The sequence below is a fragment of the Mesoplodon mirus genome, assembly GCF_964341445.2.
Source record: "Mesoplodon mirus genome assembly, chromosome: 2".
NCBI classification, from domain to species: domain Eukaryota; kingdom Metazoa; phylum Chordata; class Mammalia; order Artiodactyla; family Ziphiidae; genus Mesoplodon; species Mesoplodon mirus.
The window spans coordinates 193508764-193525818 of record NC_138977.1 but is presented as its reverse complement, the minus strand read 5'-3'; the positions used below and the strand labels follow the sequence as shown (position 1 = coordinate 193525818).

The 17055-nt window shown below is 33.9% G+C and overlaps 1 protein-coding gene across 12 annotated transcripts in view; it reads right to left on the bottom strand.

Annotated features, from left to right (window-relative positions):
* KIF20B (kinesin family member 20B) overlaps positions 1-17055 on the bottom strand; it is a 72693-nt gene that overhangs the window by 35696 nt on the left and 19942 nt on the right. For 9 of the 12 annotated variants that reach the window (XM_082611775.1, XM_082611770.1, XM_082611778.1 and 6 more), the window contains 5 exons: positions 13890-14029; positions 13468-13606; positions 12154-12382; positions 11081-11133; positions 7968-8121 (listed from right to left, as the gene is read on the bottom strand). In XM_082611775.1, the coding sequence (XP_082467901.1) occupies positions 7968-8121; positions 11081-11133; positions 12154-12382; positions 13468-13606; positions 13890-14029 (715 nt within the window). The remainder of the gene's footprint in view (positions 1-7967; positions 8122-11080; positions 11134-12153; positions 12383-13467; positions 13607-13889; positions 14030-17055) is intronic. The other 3 variants (XM_082611780.1, XM_082611771.1, XM_082611773.1) reach the window with 1 other exon arrangement.

The following is a 17055-nucleotide window of genomic DNA, read 5'->3' as shown; positions in this document are numbered from 1 at the left end:
CTCTAATACAATTTTTATGAATTTTCTACACAATACTGTACTGATATAATCAACTCAACATGTCCTCTGACCTTCATTCACTCCCTGACTGGCCACTTACCTGTCAATTTCACCTATATTTTTATTTGGTAGTCTCACTAAGCACGTTGAGAATTGAATTCCTCATGCTTAAAGGCCCCAGATATAGTATGAAATCCATAAGAGCAGAAAACAGTTATAAGGGAGAGATGGATTGAAATTCTCCTCACTAAGAAACCTGTTACTTTCAGTTGGTAACTGTCCAATGAATATTTAAAAAGTGTATTTTATAGTTTTCTTTTTAGTGTGTGCCACCATATTATCCTATGCATCTGAGCACATTAGATCATACTGAAATAATGTTTACTTGTCATTCTCATTTACTAGATTCCAAACTTCCTGAGAGCAGACTCTCTATGTCTAATGCATCTTTATATACATGAACAATAATCCTAAATGAATTTTTTTAAATATTTATTTATTTGTTTTGGCTGTGCCAGGTCTTATTTGTAGCATGCAGGCTTCTTAGTTGTGGCGTGTGGGGCTTCTTGGTTGCAGCATGTGGACTCTTAGTTGCAGTATGCATGCAGGATCTAGTTCCCTGACCAGGGATTGAACCCAGGCCCCCTGCATTGGGACTGCAGAGTCTTACCCACTGGATCACCATGGAGGTCCCCGTAAATGAATTATTTTTGAAATTTAGCTACATCGCTTATGTTCTCCTTTTCTATCTCTAAGACATATCATTATATCAGAAAAACATAACTTTTGTCATCAGTAAGCTATTCTGGTTCTAGATATGTGCAAATTTATAATCTAACATGCCTCAGTTATATTAACTTGGTTACTTTAGTGCAATTTTATGTTTTAAATTTTAAGCTGTTCTCTTTACAGTGCCATTTTTATAACAGTGGTTCTCTAGTTTTAGAGAATTGGCAAAAGAGCTTATAATGTAGATTCCTGAGAACAAATACCAAACATACTGACTTGATAAATCTGGAATGTATTGTACATGCAAACACTTTGAGGGTACATGCACACTGCTCCAGGAATTTATTTTTCTAAATTTCTGGAAGACCTTGATACTCACCCCTGTAATAACATTTGGGATCTAAACATATCAGTTTGCTTCATTACTAAGCCACTATATGGCAGCCCTACATGTAACTGTTCCATGAGATAAATGTCAAATCTCACATAGTAATGACATACAAGCCCTTAAGTTTTTCCTCCTGTCTGTGGCAGGCTCTCATGCATCCTAGATGAGAGATGATAGTACCCTATGTAATGAATCTGTTCAATTAAGAAGGCATTTTCAAGATCATAAAAAGATCTTTAAAATTAAATCTACTATCCCACATACAAACAGGTTTCTATCTTCCCATATGCTAATCACAGTTGGCATTGTGAGAAAAATAAAGAAAAAGCACAAGCATTTATGAAAGGTCTTTCAGATACTATTATATAATGTGAGGGAAAAAACTTAAGTGACTGTACAAGATTTTTAATCTTATGACCCCATTTGATAAATTAAAATCACAGCTCTCTACCAGCATTACCCAGATAAAAAAGCTAGACAAGGACACTAGAAAAAAGAAAATTACAGGTCAATATCACTGATGAACATAGATGGAAACATCCTCAACAAAATATCAGCAAATCGAATTCAACAGCACATTAAAAGGATCATACACCATGATCAAGGGGGATTTATCCCAGGGATGCAAGGATAGTTCAACATATGCAAATCAGTAAATGTGATATACTCTATTAATAAAATAAAGAATAAAAATCATATGATCACTTCACTAGATGAAGAAAGAGTAGTTAACAAAATTCAACATCCTTCATGATAAAAACTCTCAACAGACTGGAGAGGGAACATACCTCAACATAATAAAAGCCATATATGACAAACCCACAGCTAATGTCATCCTCAACCATGAAAACCTGAAAGCTTTTCCTCTAATATCAAGAACAAAACAAGTATGTCCACTCTCACCATTTCTATTTAACATTAGTACTGGAAGTCTGAGCCAGAGAATCAGGCAAGAAAAAGAAACAAACTGTATCCAGATTGGCAAGGAAGAAGTAAAACTGTCTGTTTACAGATGACAGAATTTTATATTATAGAAAATCCTAAAGACTCCACCAGAAAACCTTTAGAATACAGAAATTCACTGAAGTTGGAGGATACAAAATCAATATACAAGAAACACTATACAAAACAAAAAACTGTACACTAACAACAAACTATCAGAAAGAGAAAATAAGAAAAAAAAACCTATTTACAATAGCATAAAAAAGAATAAAATACTTAGGAATAACTTTAACCAAGGTGGTAAAAAACCTATACACTGAAAACTATAAAACACTGGTGAAAGAAAATGAAAAAAGACATATAAGATAAGGAAAGATATTCCATGTTCATGGATTAGAAGTATTAATATTATTAAAATGTCCATATTACCCAGAGTAATCTACAAATTCAATTACCTATCAAATTTCCAATGGCATTTTTCACAGAAATAGAACAGCAATCTAAAAATTCACAGGAAACCAAAAAAGACCCTGAATAGCAAACGCAATCTGGAGAAAGAACAAGGTTGGAGGCATCACACTTTCTAATTTCAACTATACTATAAAGCTACAGTAATCAAAACAGTATGGTACTGGCATAAAACCAGATTCATAGACCAATGAAATAGTTTCAAAAGCCCAAAAATAAACCCATACACATATGTCCAACTTATTTAACAAGAAAGCCAAGAATGCTCAATGGAAAAGGACAGTCTCTTCAATATTGTGTTGGGAAAACTGGATATCCACATGTAAAAGAATGAAATTTAACTCCTATCTTACTCCACTTATAAAAATTAACTCAAAATGGATGAAGGACTTAAAACATAGCACCTGAAACCATAAAACTCCTAGAAGAAAACATAGGGGTAAAGCTCCTTGACACTGGACTATGCAACAGGTTTTAGATATTACACCAAAAGCTTGAGCATCAAAAGCAAAAAATAAATAAGTGAAACTATATCAAACTAAAAAGCTTCTACACAGCAAATGAATCAGTCAACAAAATGAAAAGGCAACCCATGGAATAGGAGAAAATATCTGCAAACCAGCTATCTGACAAGGGGTTAATATCCAAAATATATAGGGAACACATACAACTCAACAGCCAAAAAACCAAACAATCCAAGTAAAAAATGGGCAGAGGAACTAAACAGACACTTTTCCAAAGAAGACATACAAATAGTCAACAGGTACAGGAAAAGGTGTTCAACATTACTAATCATTAGGGAAATGCAAATCAAAACTACAGTGAGATATCACTTAACACTTGTTAGGATGTCTATTATCAAAAAGAGATAACAAATGCTGACAAGGATGAGGGGAAAAGGGAATCTGCACACAGTTGATGGGAATATAAAGTAGTACAACCACTAGAAAAACAGTATGAAGGTTCCTCAAAAAATTAAATATAGAACTATCTTATGAGCTAACAATCCCACTTCTGAGTATATATCCAAAGGAAATGAAATTACTATCTCAAAGTTCATGCAAGTTCATGCTCTATGTTCATTAAAACATTTTTTACAATAGCCAGGACATGGAAACAACCTAAGTGTCCATGGATGGATGGATGGATTTTTTTAAATGTGGAATAAATATGTATACAATGGAATATTATTATTCAGCCTAAATAAGAAGGAAATCCTGCCATTTGCAATGACATGGATGAACCTGGAGGGCATTATGTGAAGTAAGTGAAATAAGCCACACAGAGAAAGAAAAATACTGTATGGTATCAATACGAGGAGAAAAAAAGATCCAACTCAGAGAAACAGAGAGTAGAATGGTGGTTGTCAGGGGATGAGGGGTGATGGAAATAGGGAGAGGCTTGTAAAAGGGTATAATTTTTCAGTTTAAGATGAATAAGGTCATAGGATCTAAGTATAATACGGTGACTATAATTGATAACATTGTATTGTATAAGCGAAATTTGCCTAGAGAGTATAACTTAACTGTTCTCACCAAAAAAGAAAAAAGAGGGGGAAAATAGGTGAATAAGTGAGGTGACAGATGTATTAATTAATGGTGATACGATGGGAAACTTTTCACAATGTATATCAAATCATGTTAAACATTTTAAATGTATTACAAAATTATTGGTCAACTGTACCTCAATAAGGCTGAGAAAAAAATCCCAGTCCTCTCAAGATACTGATGTCCCAGTGAGAGTAACCCCTCACCCCAAAATCACTATATAATCTGGGAATCTCACCTCCCTACTCCATCCAAGAATTTATCCAGTTTTACATTCAGTAGTATACATGTAAAAGCTTTATTTGTAAGTTTCCATTTTTCAAATACAATCCATATTCTTTTCCTTCACCTGATTGTTTAAATGCTCTTGGGCAGCAGTAATTGTGTAATCCCATAACAGGATTCCAAGATCTCTTTAACAGACTAACTTTAAAAGCTCAGTGGACAAGGTTTTATTACCTATAACTTACATTGTCTCTCCTGCCTCAAAAAGGAGAGGAAAAACATGGCATTACCCCTGCTCTATAGCCTGCTTTCTGAAAAGCTGATGAGTTTATTTTTGATGATTTTCCTATGTTTGTAGTTATATTTTCCTAATTTAGTTCCTTCAGATTCTCAGCTTATTCTAAGGATTCCATCTACTCTGTAGACTTAAGAGATTTACCTTTATTTACGTTTACAACAAACTTGCCCATTTACTCTTAGGAATTTTTAAAAATAATGTTCAACCAGTGCATTATTTTTATCAGATTGTCTCCTAACATCTTACAAAGCTGTGGCAAGTCATCACAAAGTGGAATAACTGGCTTTTCCACTGATTCATACCTCTGTTCTACTTTCCCTTTAAGTAATTCTGAACTTATGATGTAATTTTCTCACCCATGACTTCATCAGTGGAAATGACTAATCCTTTTGCCCTTTAAGAAGACAAGTTATAAAGATGTCTGAACCCTTTATCAGGAGAGAAAGATGGGATCTAAGCAAGTTAAAAATGACAACAATCAGAAATTCAGAGCTCACAAATAAATCCTGAATATCCTGAGAGAAGAGATTTGAGTCATGCATACTATATGGATATAGTCCCTAAACCCTGAAGTGAATTACAGTAAGTGCAATAAAGCTTTTGTGATCAAGTAATATTGTTCTCTTAATTTTACTATATTTCAATAACTAGGATAGGACTTCCCTGGTGGTGCAGTGGTTAAGAATCTTCCTGCCAATGCAGGAGACACAGGTTCAAGCCCTGGTCCAGGAAGATCCCACATGCCGCAGAGCAACTAAGCCCATGTGCCACAACTACTGAGCCTGCGCTCTAGAGCCCACGAGCCACAACTACTGAGCCCGTGTGCCACAACTACTGAAGCCTGCGCGCCTAGACCCTGTGCTCCGCAACAAGAGAAGCCACTGCAATGAGAAGCCCACGCACCGCAACTAGAGAAAGCATGCGCACAGCGACAAAGACCCAACGCAGCCAAAAATAAATAAATTCATTAAAAAAATAATAACTAGGAAAATTACATAACATAAGGTACTTCAGATAATTTGTTTTGCACCTGATTTTCTTGTTCAGATATTCATATTATTCTTTCAGAAATTTTTATGTTTTATTTCAAAAGATTCATAGAAAATATTCAGAACAGCCTTGTCAGTGAGAAATTAAAGCATTAGTCTAGCCATAAAGATGAAATAGGTTTTACTGTATATAAACCTAATATAGGTTAACTTTAAAAAGTAAACATAAACAGAAAGATAATTACTTTAATTCAATATTTCTATCACATTCAACCTATACATATACTGCTTACCTATATTTTGCTACAAAAATTAGTTCTGGTTGAAAAGTTACAGGTAAACAGATTGTAGCATATCTCTGGTTTGTCTCCTTTATCACTATTCTGAAGGCTTATTTCTTGAACGGTTTACATGGTTATCAGCTTCCCAAAGTACAGATACCGTGACCTCAAACAAGTAAATTCACTTTCATAGGGAGATGGCTTTGCATTCCCTTTAAGAACAGAAAACATACATCCAGTAAAACTATCAACCCCCTAATCCTATCCTAGTATTTATAGGAGTCACATATTTTGTTCTGGAGAGTTTTTAGTAGCAGGTAGAGGGGAAGAAGGGTGGTTATAGCTAAAATTTTCTTATGGTCCTTTATGTAGTCCCTTTAGTCTCTAACAACAAATAATTGTGAAATAGCCACAGTGGTTACAAACTTAAGGAGGAAAAAAAATACTTTATGTTACCTAAACTTACTTAAATCTACCCACATCCAAATTATTTGTAGCTAACAACTAGAGTTATTATACAATCACCTTCTTCATGAATGGGTTACCCTTAGGATTAGTCATACCATGTAGATCACTCGCTCCTGCGAACTTTCACTTCCACTTCCTACTGATCTACTGTTCCTGCATTCTCAACTACCCTATATTCTCAACTATTCTGTGGCACTGATCAAGGTGAAAAAATAGAGGAACAGTGCTATGGAAATCATAACAAGGTTATATACTCCCTGTAGCTAAGGCACCACTCCTTCAATGATAACAGAAGGTGACTATGCATATTAGTCTCAATCTATTAGCTCACACTTTATTGGATTAATATATCTAGCGCTATATTATCCTTTAAGTTATCTACTTTTGAAAACATTAATTTTACTGAGGTTCTATGAGGTGTTTATTATATTGGTGTATTACCCAATTGTTTTTATTCTTAGCAACCTCAGGAGGCAGGTATATTTAATTTATTTTACTAATGACCAAAGAAAGACTTAATTTATCCATTTTTCTCAAGGTGAAGCAGCTAACTAGGTTTCTTTTCTTTTTTGGTTCATAATTCATAATATATTATTACTCATAAATATTAATAACATTCTAAATCCATCTTTTAAAAAAATTTTTATTGAGGTATAGTTGCTTTACAATATTGTGTTAGTTTATACTGCACAGCAAAGTGAATCAGCTATATGTACACATATATCCCCTCTTTTTTGGATTTCCTTCTCATTTAGGTCACCACAGAGCATTGTATAGAGTTCCCTGTGCTATACAGTAGGTTCTCATTAGTTATGTGTTTTATATATATAGTATCAGTAGTGTATATATGTCAATCCCAATCTCCTAATTCATCCCACACACCCCTTCCCCCTTGGTATCCATATGTTTGTCCTCTACGTCTGTGTTTCTATTTCTGCTTTGTGAATAAGATCGTCTATAGCAATTTTTTCAGATTCCGCATATATGCATTAATATACGATATTTGTTTTTCTCTTTCTGCTAATTAGGTTTCTAAAGCTAATGCACCTTCTCTTAGAAAGGCCTCCCTCCCTGTATCAGACTGTAAAAGTTTTCCAAAAGACAGAATGAATAGCTTAGAGACAAGGTGAAAGCTGCCATGTTCTTCCATATAACCAGGGATGTATAGTATAGAGAAGCATGTGCCCACTTTATTTTTTTGGTAATTTTATAGAAAACAAAACTTGACCACATTTGTCTTTAGTAATGTTTAGCTCAAAGTCTTACTGTCAAATGGCTTTTTCTTCAAATGAAAAAACAATGTGGAGAAATTCTGGCAGAAAATGTACTATAATCATGAAGATGAAAGTGATGACTTTTAACTACTATAGGCACAGAAATAAAAGAATTATTGTCATGTTAAAGTGATAAAAGCACAATATCTAAAAACATACTAATTAAAATAAAAGCAGCTTTAAATATACCCATCCTCTAGACAGTTTATAACATGTTAGTGTAAAACTTAGGGACATTTATATTTTCTCAGTTTTTTTTCTCCTTAGATAAGTAAATTTCCTTCTCTTTACAACTCTTCTGTTTCCTGGTTTAGGAGTTAGCTTTCTTAAAAGCCTCCAGCTAGCAGCTGAAGAGTACCTTTCTTTGCTGGTGGTTCATCTTGTTGAAGTTCAATTTCATTTAATCTTTTTCTTCCTGAATAGGTTTTAGTTTTGCTGTCCTTAGACATTTCAGTCACTTCATTACAAACCAATTTATTGTTTATTATTAAAGTAGATGTACCAGCATTGTCCTAAAGTAAAATAAATTAAAATTAGTTCACATATAGAAAGCTATAATACATTTAAGAACTATATAAATTATGATTCAATACTGTATCATAAAAACTTTATTTTCAAGTTTATTGAAGATTTTCTAAGTTATTTCTTAAATCTCACCCTAAAATAACCAATGACTCTAGGAAGTGAGCAATATTAACTAACTTGTACATTCACTAAGGAGGACAAAAAAACCTTGTTAAGTGTGTAGTTTCACCCCGATACTAAAAACAAATTCATCTTTAGATTTTCTGAGGGAATCAGGTGGGTTAGAGACTTATTTGCAGATAACCACAGAACCCTAAAACACTTACCCTAAGTCATAAACAAAATGTGCTTTGAAAAGAAAAATATGAAAACACTATGACAAAATTGTTTCTTACAGGTACTTTTACTTAAAATCTTGAGTAATCTTGAGTAACTGGAGAAACTCATCAATTGTTTTACAACCAAAGCTTCTCAAAGTAACAATGTCTTTGTTACTTTGTTCACAAGTCGCAGAAAAGGTTCTAGCCTTAGCTTCTAGCTTATATATATCAAAGATACACAGTCTACACACTGCTTTAAAAGGGAACTCCTAGCACTACCTCCCCATAACAGCACCTTCAGGAGCTCCAGTGGCACATGCATCCGTGAGCCTACCCCTGGGCTGCCTACCCGAGGCCCACCTCTACCCACAGTCCTGTATAGGAGTCGAGCAAACAGGATGTCTCTGGGCCCTTGTCCCCAGCGGGCCGGACAAGGGCTGCCCGCCAACCTGGCTCCATCAACCCTGCATGACCAAGTGATAGCTGGCAAGCTCTGCTACCCAGTCCCTCTGCTACCTCCCACCCTACCATCTGGCAAGGGATGGGCCCTCTTCTGTGCATTGACTACCTGTGGAAATGTGACCAAGTAGGGTGAAATGCATGTTTAGCAAACGTTAGGTACTGTATTTGAACCAATAAATGTGAATCCTTCTGCACGTGGAAACAAACAAAAAGAAATAACAAAAAAAAATGAGCTCCTAGTTTATCTAGATGATAAAAGCCATTTAGATTTTTATTTTTTAAGGCAAAGACTATGCCTTCCTAAAAGGACAGCAGAAGAAAAGGTAACCAGAAAGAGGAAGGGTGAAATCTTGGCAGTTAAGTGTATGTTTATAAAGTAATTAAAAGTATGGTAAAGGCAGAGTTTTTTTAAAGGCAGAGATTAATTAAATCCCTACATACTGGTAGCAATCCATTTTGGGGAGAAAAAAAAGACTATATGAGAAAACAAAACATCATTTTACATCGTAAAATCAGCAAATGTTCTTAAGAGATATAGATTAAATGACTTTAAGTCAAAAAGTAATGGATTATTACAAAAAAAAAAAAAAAGCAAAGTCTTTTTAGATATCCCTAAACAAAGGATATCATGAAGAACAACCTCCATGCTTTTTCACAATTAGTCCCTTGGTGTCGCTGATAAATGACAAAATTCTGGGATAGAGGGATCAGACCTCTGACAAAGTTTGAGTTTTCAAACAGACCATGACAATTTCAAGTTGTCTCCTCTTCCACTCTCAGACCTATCATAATCACCTAGTCATTTTTTCCCTCCTTCAAATTATAGAGTCTTCACCAAGAAAATCCATCCTCCACAAATTTCAGTTATTCAAAGGAATGTTTTCTGCCTAGGGTATGCTTGGTAGGAAGGATGCTAAAGAACCATGCAAAACAATCTTTTAATCATTAAAAGAGTCTGCTTTCAAAACAACCTTTGGAACAGTGACCCTAGATCAACAGTTAATCAGCACCGTGAAGTTAAGTTCTCTTAACCCTAGGCAAGTTATTTGACACCTCCATAAAAATAAAAAATAACAGTATCTACATCATAAGATTGTTCTGAGATTTAAACAAGTAAATATATGTAAAGAACTTAAAAGAGTTCATAGTAAATGTTCTATAAAAATGGATATATATATAAAAGTCTCAAAGGGCTACCAGCCAAGTTGGTTTTGTTTTGTTTTTGATGTAGGAGAGACATTATGGGGTACTATTGTACTTTCTACTTTACATAGTTTAATGTAGCTGAATTTTTACAACTAGCAGCTATTTTTGTAACTAGAAAAAATAAAGGAAAAGGAAAAGATCATGAATTGTCTAAACAATAGCTGTAATGTCTTGTACTAAGTACATTATTTTGGTTACCTTTTTAAGTACTGGGTGTTAGATACCAAGATCTTGAATTATTTATATCTGATCATATATTAAAATATCCAGCTCTTTAGAAGGACAAATGTAAGTTAAGAGAAGGTCAGGAAAAATATTAAGTTTAGAATTTTAAATTCACTTCACCTCTATGTATACCTGCAATTTTATATTTATATCTATCAATGTCAAATTCATCTACAACCATTTAGAGTAATTATCTTATCTGAAGGTACAAAGTGCTAGAGATTTTCAGGATTCCAATACTGCACACTGCTCAGGCCATATCCTAAATTTTAAAACACTCAGTAACTTCAGACAAAATAAACACCATTTAAATATATCTAGTCAACACAATGCAACTAGTAAAAGAATGACATAGATCTGTATGTGCTGCCATAGAATTATCTCTAAGATGTCTTCTAAGGGAAGAAAGCAAGACACAGAACTACAATCCCATTTGTACAAATTTTTTAAAAAGTGTGTTTGTTTCACATATATATGTATATATATATACATACACACACACACACACACACACACACACACAAATCTTTTCTGGAAAGACTAAAGAAACTTTCCAGAGGCCATCTTTGGAAAGAGGTATGAGGATGAAGGCATTTATGCTCGTCAATTTTTTTTATCATATTCATTTATTACTTTATTTTTAAAGTAGACGTACCTAGTCATAATTCACACTGCTTATTTTACTTAATTATTAATTTCCTTATCAAGGCAAAATAAAGCTTAAAAGTATTACCTTAATAGATTTCTCAAGCTCTTGAACCAATGAATTTAAATTAATTTCTGATTCTGAAAAAATAAGAATATTAAAAATAAATATCTAAGCACCTAAAAAAATATATCACTGAATAATCATGAAACATAAGCTGCTATAGTAGACGCTTTACTGTTATACTCAGGAAAAAGAATTTTCACAGCACTAGAAGCACATAAGCACTTAGCTACAATTCTACCACCAGAGAATAATGTTTCTGAAAAAGCAACTTTCAAAACTCAGGGTAAAAATGAATGACGTATGCTCAATAGTAAAAAATTTCTGGTATAATGTCAGAGAAGAATTAGTTGGTACCTTTCTGATACACTTCAGAATGAGACATCACTTACCTGTTATTTTCCACCCATCTTGTTTCACACAGAAAAGGGCAGAGTATTTCATCTAACCCTTGAAACTCAGATGTGACAAACAATCCATATATATATATATTATATACATATATATAAAATATATATATTTATATAAAAAATATATATATAATACATATATTTATATATAATATATACATAAACAAAATTTACAGCTTTACAATTTCCTATGCTATTTCTTAATTTGCTGATAAAGCTATACTCAGTTTTTGGGTTTTTTTGAGAAGCCCGTTTTCTAGTAATATTGGTCTAAAAGTAAAGAAAAGCAAAAAAATATTTTTAGGGGCTTCCCTGGTGGCGCAGTGGTTGAGAGTCTGCCTGCCAATGCAGGGGACATGGGTTCATGCCCCAGTCTGGGAGGATCCCACATGCCGCGGAGCGGCTGGGCCCGTGAGCCGTGGCTGCTGGGCCTGAGCGACCGGAGCCTGTGCTCTGCAGCGGGAGAGGACACAACAGTGAGAGGCCTGCGTAACGCAAAAAAAATATATATATATATATATTTTTACTAGTAAGTTACTATAAACTCATACAAATGGTAAAATATTAAATACATTACTGCCATCATTTTCTGGCCACTTGGTAAATAAGCTGCATAAATCTCATACTTACCAACTGTCTTTTTATGAATTTATAACATCTACATAGGGGTAAAATACATCTACTTACCATTTTCTCTCTTTTTTAACTCTTCCTGGGTTTTGATTAATTCTTCTTTGGTTTTAGCTAATTCAGCTTTAACTTGATTAAACTTTAATTCTAAACAAGCAATAGCTTCCTGGGGGTCAGCAAGAGATGTAATATATAAGTGAGCAATTTCAGCCTGTTTCTTAATATCAGTGACATCATCTTGAAGAGAACCAATAATATCTTCAATTCCTACATAATTCTGTCCTTCCTAAAAATAGCAAAAACCACATACCTAATGTTAACAGTGGCTTTCACTATTTCAGTGTGGTATCATCTGATTGAGATAGTTTTAAAAATAAACAGCAAAAAAATTCACAACTTAAAAAATTTTTAATAGATTATATAGAACTACCTCCAAGTATGAAAAAGTTGTGCTCCATTACTCATTTTCTGTTCTATGGAACATGAAACATTATGTGTCCCTGACATAGTTTGGGATTTGGTCTGAATTATGAAACTGGAAATTTGTTTCCTCAGCTAGCTGAACAAAGCCTGTGAAGGCTCATTATATAACTGAAAGTATACCTGAACTAGGTAATCGTAATTGTTCTGTAATGACTTATCATAGTTTATGACATTGTTTTTATGGAGAAATAATGTTTCAGGTATACTTTCAGTTATATAATGAGCCTTCAAAGGCTTTGTTCAGCTAGCTGAGGAAACAAATTTCCAGTTTCATAATTCAGACCAAATCCCAAGCTATGTCAGGGACACATAATGATGGTTTGAAAGCAAGAGCTTGGACATCACCATCCCAGACCCCCTGAACTGAGTAATTAAAAAGCAAAGGAAAACAAAAACAAACTTTCCAAAGAGATGAGATTAATTTCAGCTTCAGTAGGAGCAGCAGTAAAGAATGTTTCCTGAACAGTAGGGAATGGTCAGTCAGCCAAGCAAGAGTGATCTTTCTATATATAAATGTTTTTGTTTTAATCAGAACAGAACTAAATGACCCTTTAGGTCTCTCAGCCATTTAAAATTCTTTAAGTTTAAGACAAATCTGAGAGGGGTATCCCATAATCAGACAAAAAGGAATCTACCTACAATCAACACAATGACTCAATCAACACCAAACTGAGATATAAATGTAACAGATATATATTTTTTCTAAGTTCAATAGCTATATTTAAACTATTTGTGCTTACATTCTTAACAAAGCATGCTTAATTATCATAAAGCTACATATTAAGTTTTTTGTTTTAATTCTAAGTATATTAATGTTTCTCATCATTGATGTGGTATACTAAATCCTGGTACCTAAACCTCATGGATTTAATATTTCAGTTAACATACTTCAGTTTCAGCTTTCACGGCACTATCTTCATTGTTTGGTTCTTCTTGAGTGTCACATTTACCAACCAAATCCTTAAAGATAGCCAAACGACATTCAGCATTTTCTTCTAATATCTCTCGTTCCTGAAGGAGGGTTTCCCTTCATAACAGAAATTAATCCCATTAAGAAACAGAAAAAGCACTACTTTGTGCTTTTATTTTAAATTTCTAAGATTAAGTACATTATAAATTAAAAGTCAGTTTAAATAATCATTCGTGTATAAGTCACAATCACCATGGGGATTAGTAACAGCTATTTTCAAGCCTGCATGTAGGTCAGAATTCAGAAGTCACCTAATATAAAATAAAAAGCCAAAAAATAATAATTTAAACAAGTAAATAAAATTCTCAATTTTTACCAGGACATGAACAAAAAAACCTACTTAAAGTCAGCTTCCCGTTGAGCCAAATACTGAGTAAACTCCTGTGTAACTTCTTCACGGATTTTAAATTCCAATGTTAACTTTTCTTTTCTTTCATTTATTAGTTTTTTTTTCAAGTCTTCTATTAAATCCAAAAGTTTCTAAAATATAAATATTAAAATTCTAATTAAAAAACAAATATATTCCAAGAGAAAGACTGTCCAAGTGTTCAAAAATAAAACTTTTTTCATTTAGATTGTAATTATGCACCCTTTTATTAGAGATGATATTTTCACTGAAAATTATGTATTTGCAGAGATTCACTAATCTGAAAAATCAAGTACGCCTCTCCACGTTTTGAAAACAGATATACAGTAATTCGAATGTCTCATTGTCTAGCTACACAAAGAAAGAAGAGAAAATAACATTTGAGCATCTATTATCTACCGGAAACTCCTTTAGGGAGTTCATATTTTATTTCATTTAATCCACACAACCCTCTGTAAGCTTGGTAGCAGCATCCACATTTCTTAGGTGGAGAAAGTAAAGACCAGGTCTGTGGTACATGCTTAAGTTTGAGTTTAAAATTAGTCTGTCAAAATATAAAGTTGAAGTATTATATGGAGTAGTTAGTAAGAACCCCCAAACACGTTCCAAAATGACAAAGAGGATGTTACATAACTTAATCTATTGGGGACTTCCCTGGTGGTGCAGTGGTTAAGAATCCGCCTGCCAATGCTGGGGACACGGGTTCGAGCCCTGGTCCGGGAAGATCCCACATGGCGCAGGACAACTAAGCCTGTGCGCCATAACTTCTGAGCCTGCACTCTAGAGCCCGCGAGCCACAACTACTGAGGCCGTGCGCCTAGAGCCCATGCTCCGCAGCCACCGCTCACCGCAACTAGAGAAAGCCCGCACACAGCAACAAAGACCCAACACAGCCAAAAATAAATAAATAAAATAAATTTTAAAACTTATCCTATTGGGCTTTTATAACTATTCAAATGTGAGCAACAACTCTGTCTTTGAAAGCACATACATAATTAATCACGTAATACAGACAATGAACAATAAGGCAATTACAACTTGACATCATAGCCTGTATAGATATGTAATAAATTATAGCATTCAAGAAAAAAGCCTAATATTCTTTTTTAAGGTTTTTGATTAAAGTTTCTCAATAATAAATTAATAAACTCTCTCAAAGTTACAAATCTTTCAGTTTTTCGATTTTGTATTTGAAAATATTTCTATAGATATCCTGACTTTGAAATTCTGCTTCTAAGAACTTATACTGAGGAATTAATTATATAATAGGACCCAGCATTTTGGCTGTAAGAACGGTCGTTGTGTTTTTTGCAACAGTGAGTGGTTGTATGTAAATAAAGAAAAAGTGAAACCCAGCTCAACAATCAAAGAGATGCGTTCAACTATGGTACCATTATACAGTAAACTACTGTAATGAATTATGATGACATATTTATAATTCATACTTTTCACAATTTATTTTTAAGTGAAGAAAATTAGGTTACAATATTATAATGTATAGTAAAAACCTACTAACGTGAGCAAGTTAGAGAGAGATTTATATTTAATTATTTTCCTCTTTTTCTTTTTCTAGATTCCACCATGATTATATAATACTTTTATAATTTTAAATAACCACAGACTTTCCCACTGTTTCAAATAATAAATAATAACTACTGAAGAAGAAATGTGGGAGACTTAGAGAAATCTGCATGAATGTGGGAATACCTTGGAAAATTGGTTTCTTTCAATAATTCTCAAAAACAATTAGTTTTCTATCATTGTTAGCATCTGATAAAGTTTTTGGTGAAAAAAATTCTGGTTGGTTAGCCTAGTTAAATGAATTGTAAGTGTAAAAATGCTAATATCAATATATTTCATAATGATCTTTAATACAACCCTCTAATTAAAATGCTAATAATGTAAAGCATGCAAAGTCTATAATCATTTTCATTTTTAAAAATATTAGAAAAAACTTTGATGAAATGTTAATTTTAAAGTACCTAGTCATAAAATAAATAAATAAAAATAAAGTACCTAGTCAACATTATAAGATATGCATTTACACTATATAATCCTTTATAAACTACAACATTATTTTTCCCTAATAAATTCTGAAATTCTACTAACATTTTAAGTTTAATGGATATTCTATATAGACTTCAGTTTTGAGAAGATCAATAAAAACTAAAATAGGACTATCAACGGCTCATTTTGTCACTGAGGGAAGTACTACATTACAGAGATCCAAGGTAAATAAGGTCCAATCACATAGTAACCAGATAAACTGAGACTAGTGGCATCTGAAACTTTCATTTTCATCTCCAAACAACACAGGCACAACTATAGCTTTCAGGGACACTGAAATAAACTATTAAAATGAGAGTATTTAACTCAATACATCATCTATCTACTTAAGACTTCTACAGTCCAAAAGAGTACTATGATGTCAGATGTGGCAATACCACTGAAGCACATCCATGAGCACAGGGTTACTAGTGTTCCTGTGACACTGGTAAGAAGACTCCATGTATACATATGTAATAGTTATGACCAGTTAATGAGGGGAACTGGTACTGTGGACATAATCTACATTTCAGGATTAATACAACTTAAATATATGTGTGAATTGTATTTGGACAGAGGATAAAAGAACCGCCACTGGGCTTCTCTGGTGGCACAGTGGTTAAGAATCCACCTGCCAAGGCAGGGGACACCGGTTCAGGCCCGGGTCCGGGAAGATCCCACATGCCACGGAGCAACTAAGCCCATAAGCCACAACTACTGAGCCTGTGCTCTAGAGCCCGTGAGCCATAACTACTGAGCCTGCGCACCTAGAGTCCATGCTCCGCAACAAGAGAAGCTACCGCAATAAGCCCACACACGACAACTAAGAGTAGCCCCCACTCGCCACAACTAAAGAAAGCCCGCGTGCAGCAACCAAGACAAAACGCAGCCAAAAAGAAAAAAAAGAACCGCCATTAAATCTTATTTGTTTACCATAAATATAAGACAACCAAACAATTTTTGTTTTTGAATAAATAGGATAATCAGTACTGGGCAGATATTTTGCACAATTGTACTTAAGACCGCAAAGTAAAAGTTTGGTGGAGTATGCTAAAATCACTGGCTGAAAGGATACTGGGGAACAAGATATTCA